The sequence below is a fragment of the Scleropages formosus genome, chromosome 10 (assembly GCF_900964775.1).
Source record: "Scleropages formosus chromosome 10, fSclFor1.1, whole genome shotgun sequence".
In the NCBI taxonomy this organism is placed as follows: Eukaryota; Metazoa; Chordata; class Actinopteri; order Osteoglossiformes; family Osteoglossidae; genus Scleropages; species Scleropages formosus.
In genome coordinates this window covers 28,964,082-28,983,906 of record NC_041815.1, presented here as the reverse complement: position 1 = coordinate 28,983,906, position 19,825 = coordinate 28,964,082, and the positions used below count along the sequence as shown (strand labels likewise).

At 49.3% G+C, this 19,825-nt stretch overlaps 1 protein-coding gene across 1 annotated transcript in view; it reads right to left on the bottom strand.

The window, feature by feature from the left end:
• Positions 1 to 19,825, bottom strand: part of grm5b (glutamate receptor, metabotropic 5b) — a 73,018-nt gene that overhangs the window by 37,338 nt on the left and 15,855 nt on the right. The window contains exon 3 of the mRNA XM_029255643.1: positions 13,159 to 13,408. Within this exon, the coding sequence (XP_029111476.1) occupies positions 13,159 to 13,408 (250 nt within the window). The remainder of the gene's footprint in view (positions 1 to 13,158; positions 13,409 to 19,825) is intronic.

Here is a 19,825-nt window from a genome sequence, read left to right as displayed (position 1 = left end):
CCGGACCGGAGTAGACAGGAGCCAGGTAATGAGTGATGAACCCGGAGAGCAAGAGAGGCGAGAGCGGAGCGGAGCGGGGCTCCAGGATGGGGGTGTGGGGGGAGGGGAGCGAGGAGTGAGGAATGAGCACGTCTCGAGGTGTCTGGGATGGAAGATGGATGACATCTCTCAGCGTGTCTCCACTGTCATCGGGGTGGGGTGGATGGCGGGTGGGGGGGCACTGACAGCTCCACTCCGTGACTGGCACGTACCGACGCGTTCGCCGGGGGGGCCCCTCGGCAATCTAGACAGGCACTTCATGCTCGCTTTGTGTCAGACAGAGATGCGCCGGTGAGCGGAGCGTGGAGGTACCTGCCCCCCCTCCCCCACCCCCCACCCTGGACACTGACACCCCGCCTTAATTCATTAGGGATGCACTTTTCTGTGGCTATCGGCATAAATCGATAACCTCTTAAGGCATCTGCATCCAGCGCAGCACATCGAGGCCAAAACGAGATGTCGGCGGCTGTGGTTATTGCCACAGGATCCTGGAGGAAGAACCAAGGGTCACGACCCCTTTTTCAGTCCACGCCGACATACACTTATCGTTCGGTTCCTGTCGATTTCCACTTTTGAGCCCAGATATGCAAATGTGCCGTTTTCCCGTCATTCTGACACGGTCTAATTTGCCTGTTTTGTCTGCCAAAAGCGTCAGGAAAGTGGCTCGCCGCAGACAGTGCTGACGTTCACAGCGTTTTACCAGGGTGAGTGGCACCTCAACCCTCTGAACTGGTAAAAATGCACAGAAGGACTGAGAAATTCAGAGAAGGGCTCCGTAATTGTTATCAGCTTGGAGCTGTAAAGGGAGCCCACAGCTGCCTTGGAGGAGCTCTGGGTATCGAATGTCCCGGTAGAGCACCGTTATCGGTGTTTCTGGAAGGTACAAGAATGTTCTGTCTAGACAGTTTGGTGAGGAGACCGGTTCCCTGGACTGGCTGGCATGTAGTCAAACTCCCGCTGGATTGGCTGGCATGTCATCAAATATCTACCGGATTGGCTGGCACATCATCGAACGTCCGTTAGATTGACTGGCACGTCATCAAGCAGTCACTGGATTGGCTGGGCCGCCACTGTACTGTCTAGCATGTCATCAAGCCACCGCTTGATTGGCTGGTATATCGTCAAGCAGTCACTGGATTGGTCGGCACATCATCTAACATCTGACGGACTGGGTGGCACATCATCAAACATCCGTTAGATTACCTAGCACATCATCAATCAGTCATTGGATTGGCTGGCATATTATCAAAACTCACACTGTACTGGTTGAAACATCATCAAAAGTCTGCTCAATTGGCTGACAATTCATCAACCGTGTATCCGATTGGCTGGCACATCATCAACCTTCCACCCTATTGGTTGATACATCCTCGACTATCTTCTGTACTACTTGCCCATCATCGACCATCTGATGGATTGGCTCACATGTGCTCCAGTGAACGCTGGACTGGTTGGCACATCATCAGCAGTCCACTCGTTTGCCTGACCCGTCCTCACCTCCTAGTTGGATTGACTGACACCATCTTCAATGATCCACTTGATCGGTTGACACGTCCTCGCTGATCCACTAGTTAGGCTGATGTCTTCACCCTTTCCCTGGATTACCCAACATGTTCTCTCCCTTGCCCTAGTTTGCTCCAGTACATCCTTAACCATATACTGGACTGGCCGAGATGTCCTGAACCAACCACAGGATCACTGCATGAACGTCCCTCATCCTGAAGAGGTTCCGTCCCACACAGGGCCAGCAGAACTCCTGGTTTCAGGTCTACACGCCCGGTTCAGTGGGCTGCACGACATCTCTGGGTGCGAGCTCCCCATCGAGCTTCCCCACCAAAATCAATTCTGCCTCTGCGACAAACATGGCAGCTTCCCCCGGAGAGGACACATGTCCCTTCAGATGAGAACATGTAAACCATGTAGACTTCATTTCCCTCCAATCTGCCCCGCATTCCCCCCAAACACTCAGCGGTAAGTCTCCCCCTCATCCGCCCACCCCCACTGTGGCAGATTATTTGCATCGCACACAGACAGATGGCCCACGTTTTCAGCCCGGGTTTCCGTGAGACACCGATACAATACTGTGTGTCCAATTCTGGCTCGAAGGTGTGACGCGTCATGTGCGAAAGAGCAGAATGGAGGAGCGGCGCTGTAATAGACCTCAAAACAAAGGCGAGGAAGATAAATAGTTTGGGCGCCAACGGCAGGATCGAGTAGTGAGCTCATTCAGCCAGGCGCCGGTCATCGCCGGTCATCGCCTGAGCACGGAGGAAGAGTCGAACAGCCCTCCAGGTGAGCAGTGTTCTCCACACAAACAGCGCCCCCTGGTTTCTGTCGAGTGTGGCCAACAAGGCAGACAGACAGGCAGACAGCTAGATAGATAGATAGATAGATAGATAGATAGATAGATAGATAGATAGATCAGTACTGAAACAACATGGCGAAGAAAACAACTTGTTCCGATGCTTGGAAAACAGGGCATTCCCCCACCCACTCACAGCCTCCCACCCACTCACAGCCTCCCACCCACCCCCACGGATCCCCCACGCCACTGCAACGCCAGCAGATGCATAGAGTAAATCTGATGCATTTTCTTAATGGGCGGCGCTCCGTCGAAGGGTTAAATCACCAGAGGAATTCAGCTGGGAACCTACAGCAGATCTCCCCGCCGATTTCTTAATAAAGGAATCACAACCAAGATTCGGGTTATGTGTAACGAGGAAAAAAAAACCAGCCATCGCTTCCCGTCTCAGCAACAAGACGTCGTCGACTCTCCGGAGACGGGCCAAATCCCGGGAGCACTCTAATTAAGAAGCGCAAATGAGCGTTGCGTTCGCGCAGGCTACCGCTTCTCGGGGGACACCGGCGGAATCCTAATTCATTAATCCACCGAATTTGTTTTCCTCCGACCGCGGCTCGTGCTTGGGAGCCGTCAGAGGCGAGGACAAGGAACGCAGCGAGGCTCTGAGTGGGATGCTTTTAAAAACGTCTCTCATTAGATGGGGCCTTGTACTGTAATTGGCCCCGGTGTCAAAGTCCCCGATTCGCCTCTGCGGTCTTTCGAGGGCTACATTCGGCATCGCGGGGAGACGATAATTACGCTAAGTGGAGCCGACGTCAGTCACAGCTCGTTTCTTCTGCTAACAACAGTCATTTGCATGAAGGAGCACATTTAGCGGTAACTAATGGGGGGCGCTGGCGGTGACCTCACCGTTACCGCCAGTCGAAGGTGGCGAGCCAAAATGACACGACGCCCCACGGACCGAGGAAGTTACACCCCAGCCTTCAGACTGAGTGTACTGTACGGTAACAGGAGCGTTCTTCGGCGCCTTCTCCTTTTTTATTTTTACAAACGCTCGCGGATCGGGATGAGATGACTGGTTCGTTGCCGGGGCAACCGTCGGTAGAGGCTGGCGAGGCAGCGGCGAGCGACAGCGAAGACCGGTGCGGAGATCTGCGGCCTGGGTTTGATCTGTGCCCGGAGCCCATCGTGCCGCTCCTCGCCTCTGAGCCCACGTGTTCATCCATACAGCTTACACCGCCGATGATCCGAACGCTGCAATCTGCCATTATGGGATCGGGGGCAATAAAGGGCGGGAAGGCGCTTAATGAGAATTAAGGCTGCAGCAGTGAGACAACAGCAGCGGAGCTCGCGGAACAAATAAGAAACGCAGCGGAGCGACTGGAAATTCGGTGCATGACATAGGCGACACGCTGAGAACACGCTACCTGCAAATGATCCGCACATTTAGCTAGATGTGTTGGAGTCAAATTTGCACAAAGCGCCAAAGCCCTGCCACGATGCTGCCCCCCCCATGGGGCCTCTCCAAACACGGCGACTCGCTCCCGTCGAGGCTGGAAGCCCCGCTGCCGAGAATCGGGGACGACGGAGGGCTGGATTGTCCCGCAGTCACGGCAACGTGGCGAGTCCCACTTTGCGCCGCGGATCCTACCTAATTCTCTGGGCTTTTCACATCAGGACGATTAAGAGATGAAGGACATTCCCCCGGGGACACGCACTCGCCATCTTAACCATTTGTGGATGTTGTGCATGATGTACCATTCTAACTGGAGCTGCCACATTACGTGTGAAAGACCTGGGTTCGAATCCCAGCTCCTGCTGCGGTGCCCTTTTTCGAGGTACTTCCCTAAACCGATGCAGCAAAAATGACCCGGCTGTATACGTGGGTAAATCAGTGTAAGGAGCTCAGCGTGCAAACGTCACATTGTCAGTCACCTTGGAGAAGAGTGAGATGAACGAACGAAAGCGAAGTAAAACGTCTCGATCGTGACTCGAGCGAGAGGGCCGCCACGGTCAGAGCTCAGATTTAAAGCTGCGTTTATCATTTCCACGGATTATGGTCTAATTCAGTGTTGAAGTGAGGACAGCAGAAAATCTATTTTTATAACACTGATATTTAATAAAAATGACATTTTTCCGTAAATATGTAAATAACATTACAGGCCAAATGTCACAAACTGCAAAGAGCCTTCTCTCCACATAGCAATCATTGCTGCTTTCATTTTTAAATTCGCCTCAATTACCCTCGGTTTTAACTACATCTTACATCTTGGTCAACGCTGTTCCACACTTTCATTAAGAACTGTTAAAATTCAAAATGAAAAACATTACAAATGAGAAAGCCAGCCTTCGAGAGCGTGGAGCTACACCAGACCTCGGGTGGCATTTCCTTCTGCGGAGATGGACACATAAATCAATAAACCGATGATGCCCTCTCTCGCCGGAGGTTCGGCGGACACCTATATCGAGAGAGACGGCACCGGGACAAGTTTGACCCACCGTGGGGAAACTCGAAGAAAAGCAAAAAGGCGTCTTTTAGTCTCCCCGTTATTTAATTAGCGCGGAAGGGGATACGTTCGGAAGATCGGGACTCAATTAGGAGGACCGCAGCCCTGTCGACCATCGGCTTCCGCAGGGGCGTCTTCCCACCGGAGCCCCGACGGCTCCATCGCCTCCACTTCAGAGTAGTAAAAATACACCATTAGCAAGAATGAATCCAATTTCCTTGTTAAGGTCCACGCAGAATTCAGGCCGTAATTACAGTAATTACTTTATTTGAAATGTTTCTCGAGGATTAGCACGGTGAATGGGCTTTTGGATTTAAAAAAAAAAATTAAAAAAACACACTTAAAGTTACGCAGAGTGGAGACCTTTGGAAAACAATACTTGTGCTCTTGCGGAGGAAATGGGCTTCTGGGCTTCACTTTGGATTTAGGCCCGAGCTGGATGTTCGGAAAACTATAACCATGAAGTTTATGTCCTTTGTGAAGAAAGATGGTATTGATCTCAGGGGCTCAGAGCTGCTGACCAAGAGTCACGGGAATAAGACCCATTTAGTGTGTTATGACCGTTGCTGCGGTTGGCAGCCGCATCCAACCTGCATGCGTCCAGGTGGAATTCGGCATTCGATCCCCTGACCCTCTGTTCTTTTTTACTTGAGTAAGAGGATCTGAACAGCGCTGCCAACCCAGGCGTTCGAGACGACGGTCTATGGCAGTAACATGCGGTCAAAGCCGAAGTGGACCTCGCGAAGAAGCAGGTCAGCCAACGCTCGTGTGACCAAATTCGTTGACGCCCCGATGCACCTGCCACCTCCCGCTCGCGTGGAGACTGTCGTCACTGCGTGGGCCACAGTGGGCTGAACGCGGAGCACCGTGTCAAACGCTGTGCATCACCATCAAGTGACCTAAAGGGCCAAGTTCTAAATTAGGGTTAAGGTTAGGCTGTTCCAGTTAATAAAACCTCAGTGACTCTTTATAGCCTGGAGATCGTCGCAAGGAGTGTGTCCTTTCATTGCACCTTTGAAATGAAATTAATTATAAATTAATTAGAGGGGGTGCGGTGGCGCAGTGGGTTGGACCGCAGTCCTACTCTCCGGTGGGTCTGGGGTTCAAGTCCCGCTTGGGGTGCCTTGTGACGGACTGGCGTCCCGTCCTGGGTGTGTCCCCTTCCCTCTCCGGCCTTACGCCCTGTGTTGCCGGGTAGGCTCCGGTTCCCCGTGACCCCGTAAGGGACAAGCGGTTCTGAAAATGTGTGTGTGTGTGTATAAATTAATTATAAAGAAGTGTATTTGTATGAGGGGGGTGCGGTGGCACAGTGGGTTGGACCAGGTCCTGCTCTCCAGTGGGTCTGTGGTTCGAGTCCCACTTGGGGTGCCTTGCGACGGACTGGCGTCCCGTCCTGGGTGTGTCCCCTCCCCCTCCGGCCTTACGCCCTGTGTTGCCGGGTAGGCTCCGGTTCCCCGCGACCCCGTATGGGACAAGCGGTTCCGAAAGTGTGTGTGTGTGTGTGTGTGGTGCAGTGGGTTGGACCGGGTTCGAGTCCCGCTTGGGGTGCCTTGCGACGGACTGGCATCCCGTCTTGGGTGTGTCCCTTACACCCTGTGTGCCTGGTTAGGCTCCGTGCCCCATATGGGGCGAGCGGTTCGGACGGTATATATAATAAACTAAAATGTCGTGTTTTTTTAACAGATGGCATAGTGCTTAAATACAACTGCCTCCCTGCGCTCCAAGGACACAGGTTCTAATCCCACTTCCTGCTGTAGTGCCTGTGATCAAGGTACTTACCCTAAATTGATGGAGTAAAAACAACTCTGCTGTATAAATGGGTAAATTACTCTAAGTATGTCAACACTAATTTCCGTTGGAGGGAAGTGTCATAAATAACTAAAAAGTGTAAATCTGTAAGCTGTGTAAAGCAGCATCGGAAAAATAACCATGCAGTAATAAAAATAACCATCTTAAGGAGCATGGTCTGTGAATAAGTGACACACACACACACACACACACACACACACACACACACACACACACACACACACACACACACACACACAGTGCTGTAAATGTCAAGTTTCCCTCAAAGACAAAGCCTCCCGCAGTCAATGAACATGTGCGTTGATGACTTTTATTGATCATGGGAGCTTTCGCTATCAGGACAATCGGTGCTCTTCAAGCATCCCTGGGAGTTCTCGCTGATGATGGGACAATTTTAACACACTTTTTTCCAGCAAACATCTGTTCCTGAATTTTCCTGATGCAGACACCGAATTTAAGCCCAATGCCCCGGATGCCAGCCCATATGAGTGGAAACGCCCCCCCGGAGCCAGGCTCTGCAACTGCAATCAGAGTTTCTGCTGCGAGAGTCGTCTTCACAGAGCCGGAGGTGACTGACTCATCACCGCCCGGCCTGTCAGACGAAGGAGGAAGACAATCTAGAGCGGCCGAGCGGTCAACAGAGGCGTGTGGGATGGGACGCCAAACGTCTGGTCCCCCTCAGCGCCGCTGTGATCCGCAGTGTTTCACATGAGTAGTTTGAGCATCCGGCCTGAACGAAGAAGGCGGCGGGGCGGCTGTGAGCGAGACAACGCCTCTGCGAAGCGCCCGTGCAGCTCTCTGTGTTACACATTCCATCTCCAATTTCCCTGTAAATCTCTCTGCATTCTCCCTCACGCTTAATTCACTTTATGTGCATTTCATTAACAGCAGCGAACACCAGTGAACACCCACTCTGCTCATTCCGCCTTTGTCTTCGATGTGTCTTTTCCTTCTTGCCTCCCTCTCCTTCTGCCTCGATCGCTTTGTTATTCTCCTCACAGGCTGCTGCGCGGAGGCTCCGAGGAACAGGGCTCTTTGACAGCTCCCTTTGGAGCGCAGCGTAGCGCCGCGGGGAGGTGCAGCCGGACCTGATCTCCTCCCAACCAGCCAGGGGAACTGGACAAGAGGCCCCCCTGACATCAGTGAAGTCGGTCTTCATAAAAACGGTCAAAGCACTGAACAACGGACTAACGACGTACTGCGGAACATCGCAACAATTCATTACTCGCTTTGCATCGTCCTACACCTCTCTCCACAGTGACTGACAGTGTAACGTTTCTGCACTAACCTCCATAATACATATACATTCATTTATTTAGCTGACACTTCTCTCTAGAGTGACTTACACTGATTTAGCCATTTATGAAGCAGGGTAATTTTACTGTATCACTGCATAGGTAAGGACCTTCATCAAGGGTTCTACAGCAGAAGCAGAAATTCAAACCCCGGTCCTTCCATTGCAAGGCGAGCGCTCCAATCTCTGCGCCACCTGCCATCTCCTACGTGGTCTTGCTTTCACGTAGGAAGTGATTTCCCATTACAGGTGGACTCATGCTCTAGCTTTTATTTTAATATCAGCAGTTAACACTCTGGGGAAAAGGAAACAGTTCCCTTGTTTCTCTTTTACAGAAACTACAGTCAAATTACAGTAACATTAATTGTGGCTAATCGTGTGGAATGTAGCACTGCACGTTTCCATGGTAACCATCTACAAATTGGCTCAAGATTCCGTGGGCGGCGCCACTCGAGGCCCCTGCGCTCGCTGTGTCGATTTCTGCACTTTGCTCCGAGACGCCAGCGCCAAAAAAAGCTCCCCCCCCACGACACCTTGCATTCGAAAGCCCACTACCGTGGACTTACCTCTGCTGGTCTCACGAGCACAAGCACACAAAAAAAAAATCATATTTCACATTGTCAGAAATCAACAATCATGCCAACAGGGCAAATGAGAGACAATGAGACGCTGCAGAAGGAAGCAAATATTTGTCGATACGATTTAAATTCCGGCGTAGCCGCATCCACACATCCACGATATACACAAACTGGAGAGCGTGATCCTCGGCAGAACCTCCTGCAGCTGCCTCCCCGGCGGTGCGCTACGCGCTGTACTTTGCAACACGTTCAAACAAAACCCCTAAACGGAATTACAGGAAACGAAATGGAGAAATGCGAGGCGCCGTGTGCACTTGTTCATTTTCCATCCACCGTGATGAATCGAGACAGCTGCACCCCATTGTCTCCTCGCCTGTTCAATCAAATCTGCATCTTTCCAACACCGCACCATTACCACGGTGGAGATTCTCCAAAAGAAAAAAAGAAAAAAACATACGATACATAATAAAAGCGCAAGGCAAACGTAAAATTTTGCCAACGCATTCAAATTATAGACGAGACGGTAAAAATAACATAACTGACATCCAAAGGGACTGATTGGAAAAACCACAGATCAAAGGTACAGTTACAAACATGGGCTCCCAAATATGTTTTCCGCTCAACAAAGAATGGGGCTCTTTCTCTTTTAGCCCTCTGACGGAGTCCATTACCAGCGTTCCTATTCATTAGAGGTCCTTTTTCTAGCCACGGGCACCCAGCTGGGTCTGATCGATACCGCGGGGTTCCACACTCACCCTCTCAATTACAACAACCTCCCGTTCCAGATTCCTGCGGTCGCCAAGAGCCGAGGCATGGCGGAAAGCGGGGGGCCAGGGCTGGCGGCCAGGTGGGCGTTCTGAACCGCTATCTCCCGTCTCGCACCACATCGGCCCCGGCTCGCTTTCAGGCTGACCTTTACGGTCACGGACAAGGGACGTATTTGCAGCACAAGCCATTTAATCGGTGCGACCGCAGCAGGAGAAGCCCAGACACACAGACGCAGCTGCATATCGTGATACCGAAGCGTCCATTAGAAGTGACCCAAACCCACTAGACAAATAAGATGTTCATTAAGTCATTTCAGCTCAGCTGAAACAAAACAATAGGTGTCCATTCCATTGTGTGACCGCTGGCAAGCTCCCTATACATGACCAAAAAAAAAAAAAAAAAAAATCACTGGCTAGCAAACATCCAGGCTGCTCATGTCCTTATCCGCGATAACAGAATGGGCTCGACTGGCTTGCTTGCGAAAATGTGGCAGGCGTCCAGAATGACTGGCTGTACTGAAACAAGTTGATTTCTGTGCGCCGTATGCAGCCTGCTAAAATAAAATGGTTGTAACCAAATGAAAAGGCAGCTGTGCACACCGAACAGTCCGAATAAGGACAGAAACAGCATCTGCCCAGGAACAGGACGCGCGTGAGGTTCGGCAGGCAGAGACCAGCATTGATTCTGCGGCCCAACAAACGGAAAGATTCGGGAGCTACCGGTACTCATTTCCACGTATTTCTTCTCATAACATCTGTGACAGTATTAAGTATTATTTATCTCACACCTTTGTCTAAAGCAGCCGATTATGTTCGGTTTGTACTCTAAGCTATATGCAGCGATTTACCCATTTGTACACATGGATAATTTTTACTGTATCATTTCGGGGTAAGTACCTTGACCAAGAGTACGACAGCAAGAGGTGGGATTTACATGCAGGTCCCTGGGCTGGAAAGTTCTGGCTCTAATCACCACACCACCTGCTGTGCTGTATACAGTACCATTCAACAGCGTATGGTCATGCCTTCAGCCTAATAAGCTCAGCAGTGTGTGCGCGCTACCAGACGGTTCACGCTGCCTATTCGCTTTTCCAACGCGTCTTCGCTGGAAGTCCAGACTACAGGAAATGAGAAAGGCTGTGTCTCAAAAACGCAGGAGCGATAGGTTACAAAGACATTAATACGCCCTTATCGCCCCAGTGAAGACACTGCTCATTGTAACTGCATAAGAGGGAGAGGAAATTCGTCTTCTGAAAATCGGCACTTTTGATTCATCGTTGTCGATGATTGTGGAGGAAAGTGCGAGTTTTCGCCAGTTCAGCTAGTTCAAGCAAATGAAGCTGATCCCTCGATCGTCCACTCCAGAGAGACTGCATGAAATGCTCATTACATACAGTAAGATTTACTGCATTTCATTTCAATAATATAACATTCTTCCTAAGAAATGGCAAACTCCAGCACCAGGTTTTCTCCAACCGGTGCATTACAGTAACCCATAGGGAATGCGTGCTAACTGAAAGATCCCGAATGAAGGCATCCTGCATATAGTAAGGGTACTGTAGTGGTTAGAGCAGTTGCCTTCCAATCTGAAAGTCCTGGGTTTGAATCCCTACTGCTTTAGTAACCCGGGTCGAGGTAGTTACCCTGAACTGACACACTAAAAATTAAACAGCAGTATAAACAGGATAAATAATTATAAATAGCCCGGCTTAGCGTACAAACCTCACGTTCTAAGTCACTTTGGAGAAAAGTGTTATAGATAAATGATAACAACAAGTATCAACAATAATTACGATGAAACTACATGTTTAATCTGCCTGCGCTTTCACAGCAAGCCTGGTTGATCTGCGTAACATGAATATGTATCAATTCAGAATTCATACTTTGTCCTTTGCAAGGCTCAATGTGAGCAATATCGAGTGAGAGCTGTCACAATGAACTCCCAAAATGGCATTTTAATCAGAAGATAATTGCAAATTGAACAACATGTCAACAAGCATCAGTTGAGAGCGTGCAGAGATGATTGTAGCTCAGATTTCGGGGTAAGTTAGAGGCCAGCTGATCTCGGTCCCTGCGAGACAGTTCTCCCGACAGTTTGGCCGTAATTTCCCATTAATCTAATTAGGTATCGGTGGAACTGGGTCTACGGGACACATCCAAGAGGCAGAAATTATAGCATCTTCATTTGCACGTCACAAGAACACCAGGCAACACAGAATAAATGGTGTGCAAAATGTCATATTTCAGCAGCCCTCTCCTTTATGGAGTGAATCTAATGAACGAGGTACAAAATTAATGGTTCAAATCGTGTCAAGTTAGAGATCTCCCTTTATCTCGGCGAACCTGTTGTATCCTGAGATCAGGCAAACGTGAGCTTAGTCTCCGAGAGCAAGGCCATAAAGAAAATGAATCTATCCGCCAACCCCCATTGGGATGACAAACGGTGGCAGCATCGCGTTTTTTTAACCTATCACATCAGATCCCTTTTATTAGCAGCTGCCAGTCCTCCTGGCTGAGTGAGATCCAAATTCGGCCCGGTTTCCCAGAGACAAGCACCCGGTAATTTATTCCCATACGTCAACACCTCTTTAGAGAGCTAACATCCAGCAGCTGTCCTCCAATTCAGCGCCGGGGCTTTGTTACCGTCGCAGAGCCTGGAAGAAGCGGCACAGGGTTTTGCTCAAGAGAGACATGATTGCAGGGCAAGAGCTTGAATAAAAAGTTTTTTTTTTTTTTCCCATTCCTCCACTGGAAAAGAAACTGGTAGATTCCGCCCCCCCAAATTAAAGGAGGCTAAAAGTAGCCCGCATGTCATTTCAGTCAAATGTACATGTAGCTCAATGGGAAGATTAATGATTAGTTATATTTTTTCATACAGCGAGGTGTTTAATGCCTCTGTGTCTCCATGTATCAGTACAGTCATATTAGAAAATGTGGACACTGAGCCATTCTAGTTATCTTCATCCTACAGTTTATGAAGGATATGGATCATCACCACACTTTAAAAAGCATCACCAAGTGTCTTTGAAAGCGAACGGGTGCACCGACAAATAAAATGCTTAAAAGGCCATTACCTTTGAAACACCTGGTTATTCCACTAGTCTCTGAGGCATACGGAGCATGTGAGGGTCACGGCCCAGACACAGGTGGGAAAGTGACAGTCCGCACGCCTCGGCTTGTCGCAACGGGCAATGATGATGAGGATGGCGAAGCTGGAGAGGGCGGTCATGGTGATCATGAGGATGGTTATGATGAAGGTGAATGCATACATAGATGACCCCCATCTCCTTGATGAACATCCTTGGCGCAGACACTGGGGACGAACAAAGCATTTGTATTCATATTTTTAACTGTTAAAAATGATGCAACAGATAAAGCCCCAACTTCCACAATCTCCAAACATCAAATCAATAATCACATCAGTTTGTACAGCTATTGCACTGTTTGCAACCGAATATTGTGTGCAGTGGTTCCTGCAAATACATTCCCATCCTTTCATTTTGCCTGATCAACGTCTCCAATATCGGCAGCGTTTTTGGAACGAGAAGGTCGCAGAGGAGCAGACGGACTCCACCCAAGCCAGAAATCCGCAGTCACCATCAGCCCCCCGCAGCCCCTCCCAAACCCCTCCCGAATCCCTCCCAGTTGTTCACAATGACAACACGGCAGGGAAAGCGATTCCCCTGCAGAGAAGCGAGGTACAGAGAGAGAGAATCGGCCTCAGGCAAGAGCAACAGACACCGCTGACATCCAGACGGCGGCAAACGTTGGGAAAAACAATCTGCATTGTGCACGAGTGTGTGCGTCTGTATCAGCGAGACAGCGCGTGCCTGTTTCGGGGTGTGTGTTTGTTTTCACTGACCTCCCAACCAGCAGGAACTCGCCCACCAGGTTCTGCCGCCGCATGGCCATCAGGATGCCCCTCACGGTCATGCCCTCGCAGAAGCACGCGACCACACGTGCCTTGGGCAGGTGGCCGCGGAGCTTGTGCAGGAGCCGGTCAAAGTTGTGCTCGCCGGCATTGCTGTAGATCTTGTCCGAGTGCGCGATGCAGATGCCCTCCTTGGCTGCCATGTCCTTGAAGGCCTCCATGCCGCTCTCGCCGTAGTTGCCTGCAAAGAGGCACAGAATCAAGCAGGTTACCGAGTGGATCCTGGGGAGGCCTGTGATTTAAATCAACCACCCGCTGACCAAAAAAGAGGGGCAGAAATAACCTAACGCGTCCTTTTGTGCTTTGCCTTGCCAGCCTGTACAAAATAAAAATCAAGCGGTTGTTTCCCCGCGCGATTATTGACTGAGCTGCTGGGTCAGATTTTGCCCAGGTGGCCGCCGGGCTTCGAAAACAACCCGTATCTGTCAAATTCACATACTGGCGCACACAAGCTTAATGATGTGTTTGTGTTCAGCACAGATTTTGAACACCGCGGCGTCCTCCCTGTTCTCTCAGGAGTCACAAAGGGACTCCCGACAATTTGCATAAAATCCAGGTCACCTATTTTCTTTGGGGAAACTTTGATAAATCTGTAGGTTCTTTCTTTGAGAAACACAGTTGTGTGTGTGTGTGTGTGTGTGTGTGTGTGTGTGTGTGTGTGTGTGTGTGAGAGAGAGAGAGAGATAGAGAGCTGTAGACAGATGCTTCCTCACTGTCGCTGTTAATTAAAATCAAAATGTTCAGTTATCTTGTAGCTGCTTTGGGGTTTTGGACAAACACTGCCAACAGTCTAAACTGAGTCTGTTCATATTCTAACATTATTTGATTTTATTGACAATTATTTATCTTTCTCCAAAGCAACTTATAATGTTACGTTTGTACAATACTTAAAATCATTTATAGATTTACACAGCAAGGTAATTTTTACCGTATCAATTCAAAGTAAGTACTTTGATCAATGGTACTGAACCAAGACTGGGGATTTCAACCAGTGTCCTTCAACTGCAGAGTAATGGCTTTAACCACTATGCCAAATACTGCCTGCTGCTGCCACATATACAGCTGTCTGTCTTCTTAATAACTTGATGTTCTGACGCTTTGAGTTAAACTTAATTACAGCTGAGGTCTCCCACCACTTCACACAATATATTTTATATTTAGCTTTTAGTCACAGCAACATGGAAACCGTTTCCATACCGGGTTGTGCACACACAGACCCTCTGAACACTTTACAGGTGAGGGAAGGTTATTTGCGGCCATTTCCACCAGCCAAAATAAAAACCTGCTGACTCGTCTCTCTACAACAGATCTCAAGGCCAAATGAAAATGATCCATCTTTCTAATTCTTACTTACATTTATTCATTTAGCTGATGCTTTTCTCTAAAGCAACTTACAATGATAAAATTACAATTATTACAAGCTGACACTTATTTACCCATTTATACTGCTGGGTAATTTTTACTGGAGCAATTTAGGGTAAGTACCTTGCTCAAGGGCACTACAGCCAGAGGTAGGGATCGAGCCTATAACCTTTGGATCCAAAAGTAGTAGCACAAACCACTACTCTACTAGCTGTCCCCATAAAAACATAAGCCAGTAGAAGCCTGGTAAAAACATAATTACTGTTTTTAATTATTACTTATTGTTGTTGAAGGGGTGCGGTGGCGCAGTGGGTTGGACCACAGTCCTGTTCTCTGGTGAGTCTGGGGTTCGAGTCCCGCTTGGGGTGCCTTGCGACGGACTGGCGTCCCGTCCTGGGTGTGTCCCCTTCCCCCTCCGGCCTTACGCCCTGTGTTACCGGGTAGGCTCCGGTTCCCCGTGACCCCGTATGGGACAAGTGGTTCTGAAAGTGTGTGTTGTTGATGATGTTATATATTAATTTTTCTGAATACCAATGGGTAACTTTTACCATATCAGGTCAGGGTATGAACCTTGATCAATATTATTGCAAAGGTAGCAGGGATTTTGACCCAGGTTCCGCAAGGTGACGGCTTTATGTTGCTCGCGTTGTAGTCAGGATATGTTCATGCGGAATCTTTCAATTAATACGCATTCCCTATGGTTTATGCAATGCACCGGTTAAAGAATATCCATTTCATTCCTCGGTTTTCTCCCCCTAGAATGCAACAGTGAGGCATCCTTTTTCATAATAACATATATGACATTTTTTCAAACATGAGCACACTGGACAGATCACCACACCTAAATGCAGACAGTGAAGAAGGACGACGAGGAAGGACAATGAATGAGTCAGAGTCCATGTACCGAACACCATTTTTCCCATCCTCTCAGCAGGGTTCGGGTCTGCCCTTAATCACCCCTTCCCTACCAGCTATGGCATGGTATAATGCCACAGATTTTGTCCTTATGTATTGCACCGCATTTTCCCAATTTCAGCTATTATGTACGGGCTTTCTCAGCATTTCAAAGCCCTGCTGGCTTTGTACTCTTCTATTTTCTGTCGCTCAGCAGTGTGCATGAGGCTTTTTATTTTTAAAGAGGTTAAATGGGATTAAAGATCAGTGCAACAGGATCCAAGTTCATTGAGGAAAAGACTGAAGTAATGCCTTCAGATCTGCAAGTTGAGAATAAGGAGGTCTGGCAGGGTCAATACAGGGTCAATATTTTAGATGTGGAATTGACTGCTTTTCTTCGCAGAATTCGTGTCAACAAGGATGCGACCATTAGCTCCTCCCGAAACCCCCTAATCATGCTTTCAGACAAAACCATTTCCCATTACTTTCACCGGGAGCGGCTGAGCCCTGAGACGTCGGCCTCCGAGGCATATTCGATTTTGCAGACAAAAACCTTGTTTTACTCGAATCACAGCGAGGCTTGAAAGGCCGAAGCAATTAATTCTCTGGACGACAAGACTTCAGTCAATATCCAGAGCGACATAGCTTCCTGCAGTTGTCACAAATACAAACATACATTGAATATGATAACAGCTGTGGGACTATTTTAGCAGCTGTTACTGGAGTCAGAATTCTGTCGCTCCAGACACTGAAGCAATGCAGTGTATTTGGAAGATGAGAGAGGTTTCAGAGGCGGACCCCAGAAAGCCAGGAAGTGTAAACAAACGATCAGCGCCTAGTTTACTAATGGATTCTGGACATTAAGAGAGGAGAAAAACATTTGCCTGAGGGGTGGGCCGCCCGGGCTGAACTTCTGCACTAAAATAATTCCACATAAACAAAACAAGTGCAATCAATTCATTATGTGCAACCTGACTGCTAAATATTCAGCACTTTGGAGGCAAGAACTAATTAAGAAGTGAAGCTGTGGAATTAAATCCTAATCAATTCTAATACTGTTGCTGAGATGGGGTCTGGAATGCGAACAGAATTGTGATGATGATGGTACTGCCGACGTTTGCAAGGGGATGATGGGTGAAGAGTTAGGGAAAAAGTTGAAAGACAACAACTGTTTCTCAAAAAACACCAAGTGCCCTTCACGAGAGGAGAAAGCAAAGACCTCAGAAGGTCTGTAGAACTTGATGAGAAAAAAACGGTTGAGTATAAAATGAATCTCGGCTTCCATTGGGTAGCTGGCACCTCCTTAGGTTGCTGGAGATGGGCTTCCCCGCCCATTGCGGTGTGGGGACAGTAGTGGGCAGCTCTCTGGGAACCTCCTCTAATTCTTAGCAACTTGCAGAGGGGGTAGGGCAACTGATGACCATCTGTGACAGGAGATCTGTGAATGAACCACACACATTATTGCCATGGAAGCTCGGACCTCCACGAGAAAGTCTCAGACCCCCCACCGCGGCAAACAGGCTTCCACTTCTGCGGGGAGGACACGGAATTCAGTCAGTTCTACGTTCCACGAGGCCAAGGTCTCACCATCCAAACAGCTAAAAGCCATTCCTGGCAAGACCTGTAACCCCTCTGCTCTCCATCACCATTACAGCTGACCTCCCTCTGTCGATCTAAAAGGAAATTAAGGACATGAAAACATAACAGGAGGTCTGCTCGGCGGAGCAGCAATTAAAACTCGAAAGGCAGCGTCACCATGCTGGCTCACGGCTGGTTCTCAGTTTTTGGCACCGAAGAGCAAAGCATGATGGGTCGGTGCAAATAAACAGAGGTATCGGGTAAGCAGGAGGACTCAGGATGAGGTGCGTGGGGTCGCGTCCGCCCGACTATGTGCAAAAGCCCTGTAATTAGTCTCACAGTGAGATGAGCTGGCAGCAGATGGCAGAGGAGTCTCACCCACACCCCCACCCCCACCCCCACCGCCACCCACTGCCACCGCGCCCGCAGAAGTGCAGGTTTCTCGGGCATGGCTCCGTAGCAAATGCTGCGCCACTCCGTAGCTCCGACGTGGCCCGGCCATCGCAACCAAAGCAACGGAGCGGCGCCCACAACGGCACGTGACGCTAACGAATCACATTCCGAATCCCTGCCCTTCCCCCACCGCCCCCGCACAGCTACCGCTGCGTGGGCAGGACCAGCTGGAGGTCCGCCGTTGGAGCTACATCAGTCAGGAGTGGGTGAAAGTCGCTCGCAAACAGCGCCCCGCACCGCTCTGTTCGAGAGATTTCCTCACCGGCAAGACAACAGGCAGCAGAGTCCCCTCTGCCAGCGATGACAGAATATTGACAAGGACAATAGTGCAACGGTGCGCTGACTCAAGCCAGCGTCTCCCACCTCGAGTAATAGGGTTGGTCTGGCCTGTGGGAATGAAAAAACTTATCTCTTGAAAAAGAACATGCTCTTCATAGAAAATTGCATAAATGGAGAAAGATAAACGGAAAAAGCCTTTCTTCGGGGGCATAAAGAAGGTGGAGAAGGTAGGGACGGTAGGGACATGGAGATCATCCCCAGAACAGCAGCTTCTCACAGGTTCTCAGAAGAGAACTCTCAAGCAGTTGTGTTCTCCAGCTGTGTATAGGACAACACAGCTGCTACAAGTTCTGACCTGACCTGAAAAAAATTTAGCTCACCCTTGATGTTCGTTGTCCATCTTATGACGCCAAACACATGAGAGTCACGTGGTCCAAGGGTCCAAATGATCGCACTCTCACCAGATCACCGCCAGAGGAAAACACCAGTAATCTGCTCGGTCAGTTCACTATTCTTATTAAGGAAGGGGGCAGGACGGCTTTCCTCGGTGGTTCAAAGGTCGCGCATCACCTAAAAATTACCATTTTTCATTTTGACCACAGTGGTTGACAAAAATTCTGAGAAATTAATAAAAGCGATTGTGTGTTTTCACATACTCAGTGTGAATAAATACTTGTAATGATTTACTTATCCATCTCCTTTGTCCAACACAATCTTGGATAATCAGCATTACAGGGATTTAGCCTTTTATACAATAGTGCATTCTTACTGCATTCTTACTGTATCAATTCAGGGTAAGCATCTCGATCGAAGAGTAGAGCAGCATGAGCCAGGATTGGAACCAAGGTCCTTCAGCTCAGGCGACAACTCCGGTTGCTAAGGTGCACGCTGACTCTGTTTGGGGTGTCCGCACAGATAGTTTTGACCCAACTCGTGGTGTTGGGTGCCTGTAGGACTAAAGAGTGATGGAAGACAGTCAGCAGGTGGGCAGCCCAGGGAAAACCCAACATCCATCCAGGTTTCGCAGTACCTAATCACCCTAGAGCCGTTTTATGGCCAACCCAAAGTCCGGGGCCAGGGGGACACGCGGCATTTCCTGCCGGGCCCGGGACTCTGATTCCTTTCGCTCGAACCGGGGGAGGGATGGTCATGCCGTACATCCAGGCAGCGCAGACGCGGCCAAACATGCGCGCCGGGCGCCGATGCGGAGCGATGATGGAGGTAATCTGAAAGCCGGAGCAGAGCGACCTACTTTCGGCGCCACGGGTACACATCGCGGAGCCCCCGAACGCGACGCTCCTGCAGGACATCCCAGGCGGCTGGGGGGGTGGGCCCGTCGGGAAGGAGGAGAACACCTTTCGCCTGCCATTTGTGCACGTACAAAACACACAGCGAACCGACACGATGCCCCGTCACCACCATGTACGGCACAGACCAAAATGCCTACTGAGAGTAAGCGAATAATCCTGCAGGATTCCCCAGCGACGCCGATGATGTTGCGGACACTTTTCCGGTCCGTGGCGAACAGTCTTTTTCTCATTTTGAGGTTACTGGAGTCTCTTACATTTGCGCAGTGATGGAATAGCAATCCGCTGCCACATTAAACATGCGCAGCGCTCGCAGACGCGGCCTGCATGCCAAACAGCTACGCACGGAGACTGCGGGGCGGCTCAGGACGGTATTTCTCAGATCATTCCTGTAATGCACACGAGATTATACAATTATGTAATTCGAAATAAAAGTGAAATGTTATTAATAATACGTATTATTCCGTTATTATTCAGTTATACAAATAAAACGCACTACGGAAGAAAGGTATTGATAACAGACATTGTTGTAAGCACGGCGAATCGTAATGAACCGCAGTCATAATAAACTGTTGTCCCAATTGTAATATGCTGTAATTTGTAAGAAAGCGAAACGTTTGAAACTAATGAAGCCGATCAATATCGCATCGTGCCATTAGCGTCCGGGGTCTCAAATGGGCTGCGCGTAAGAGGCGCCGTCGATTCGGCGAACGAGATGAGAAAAA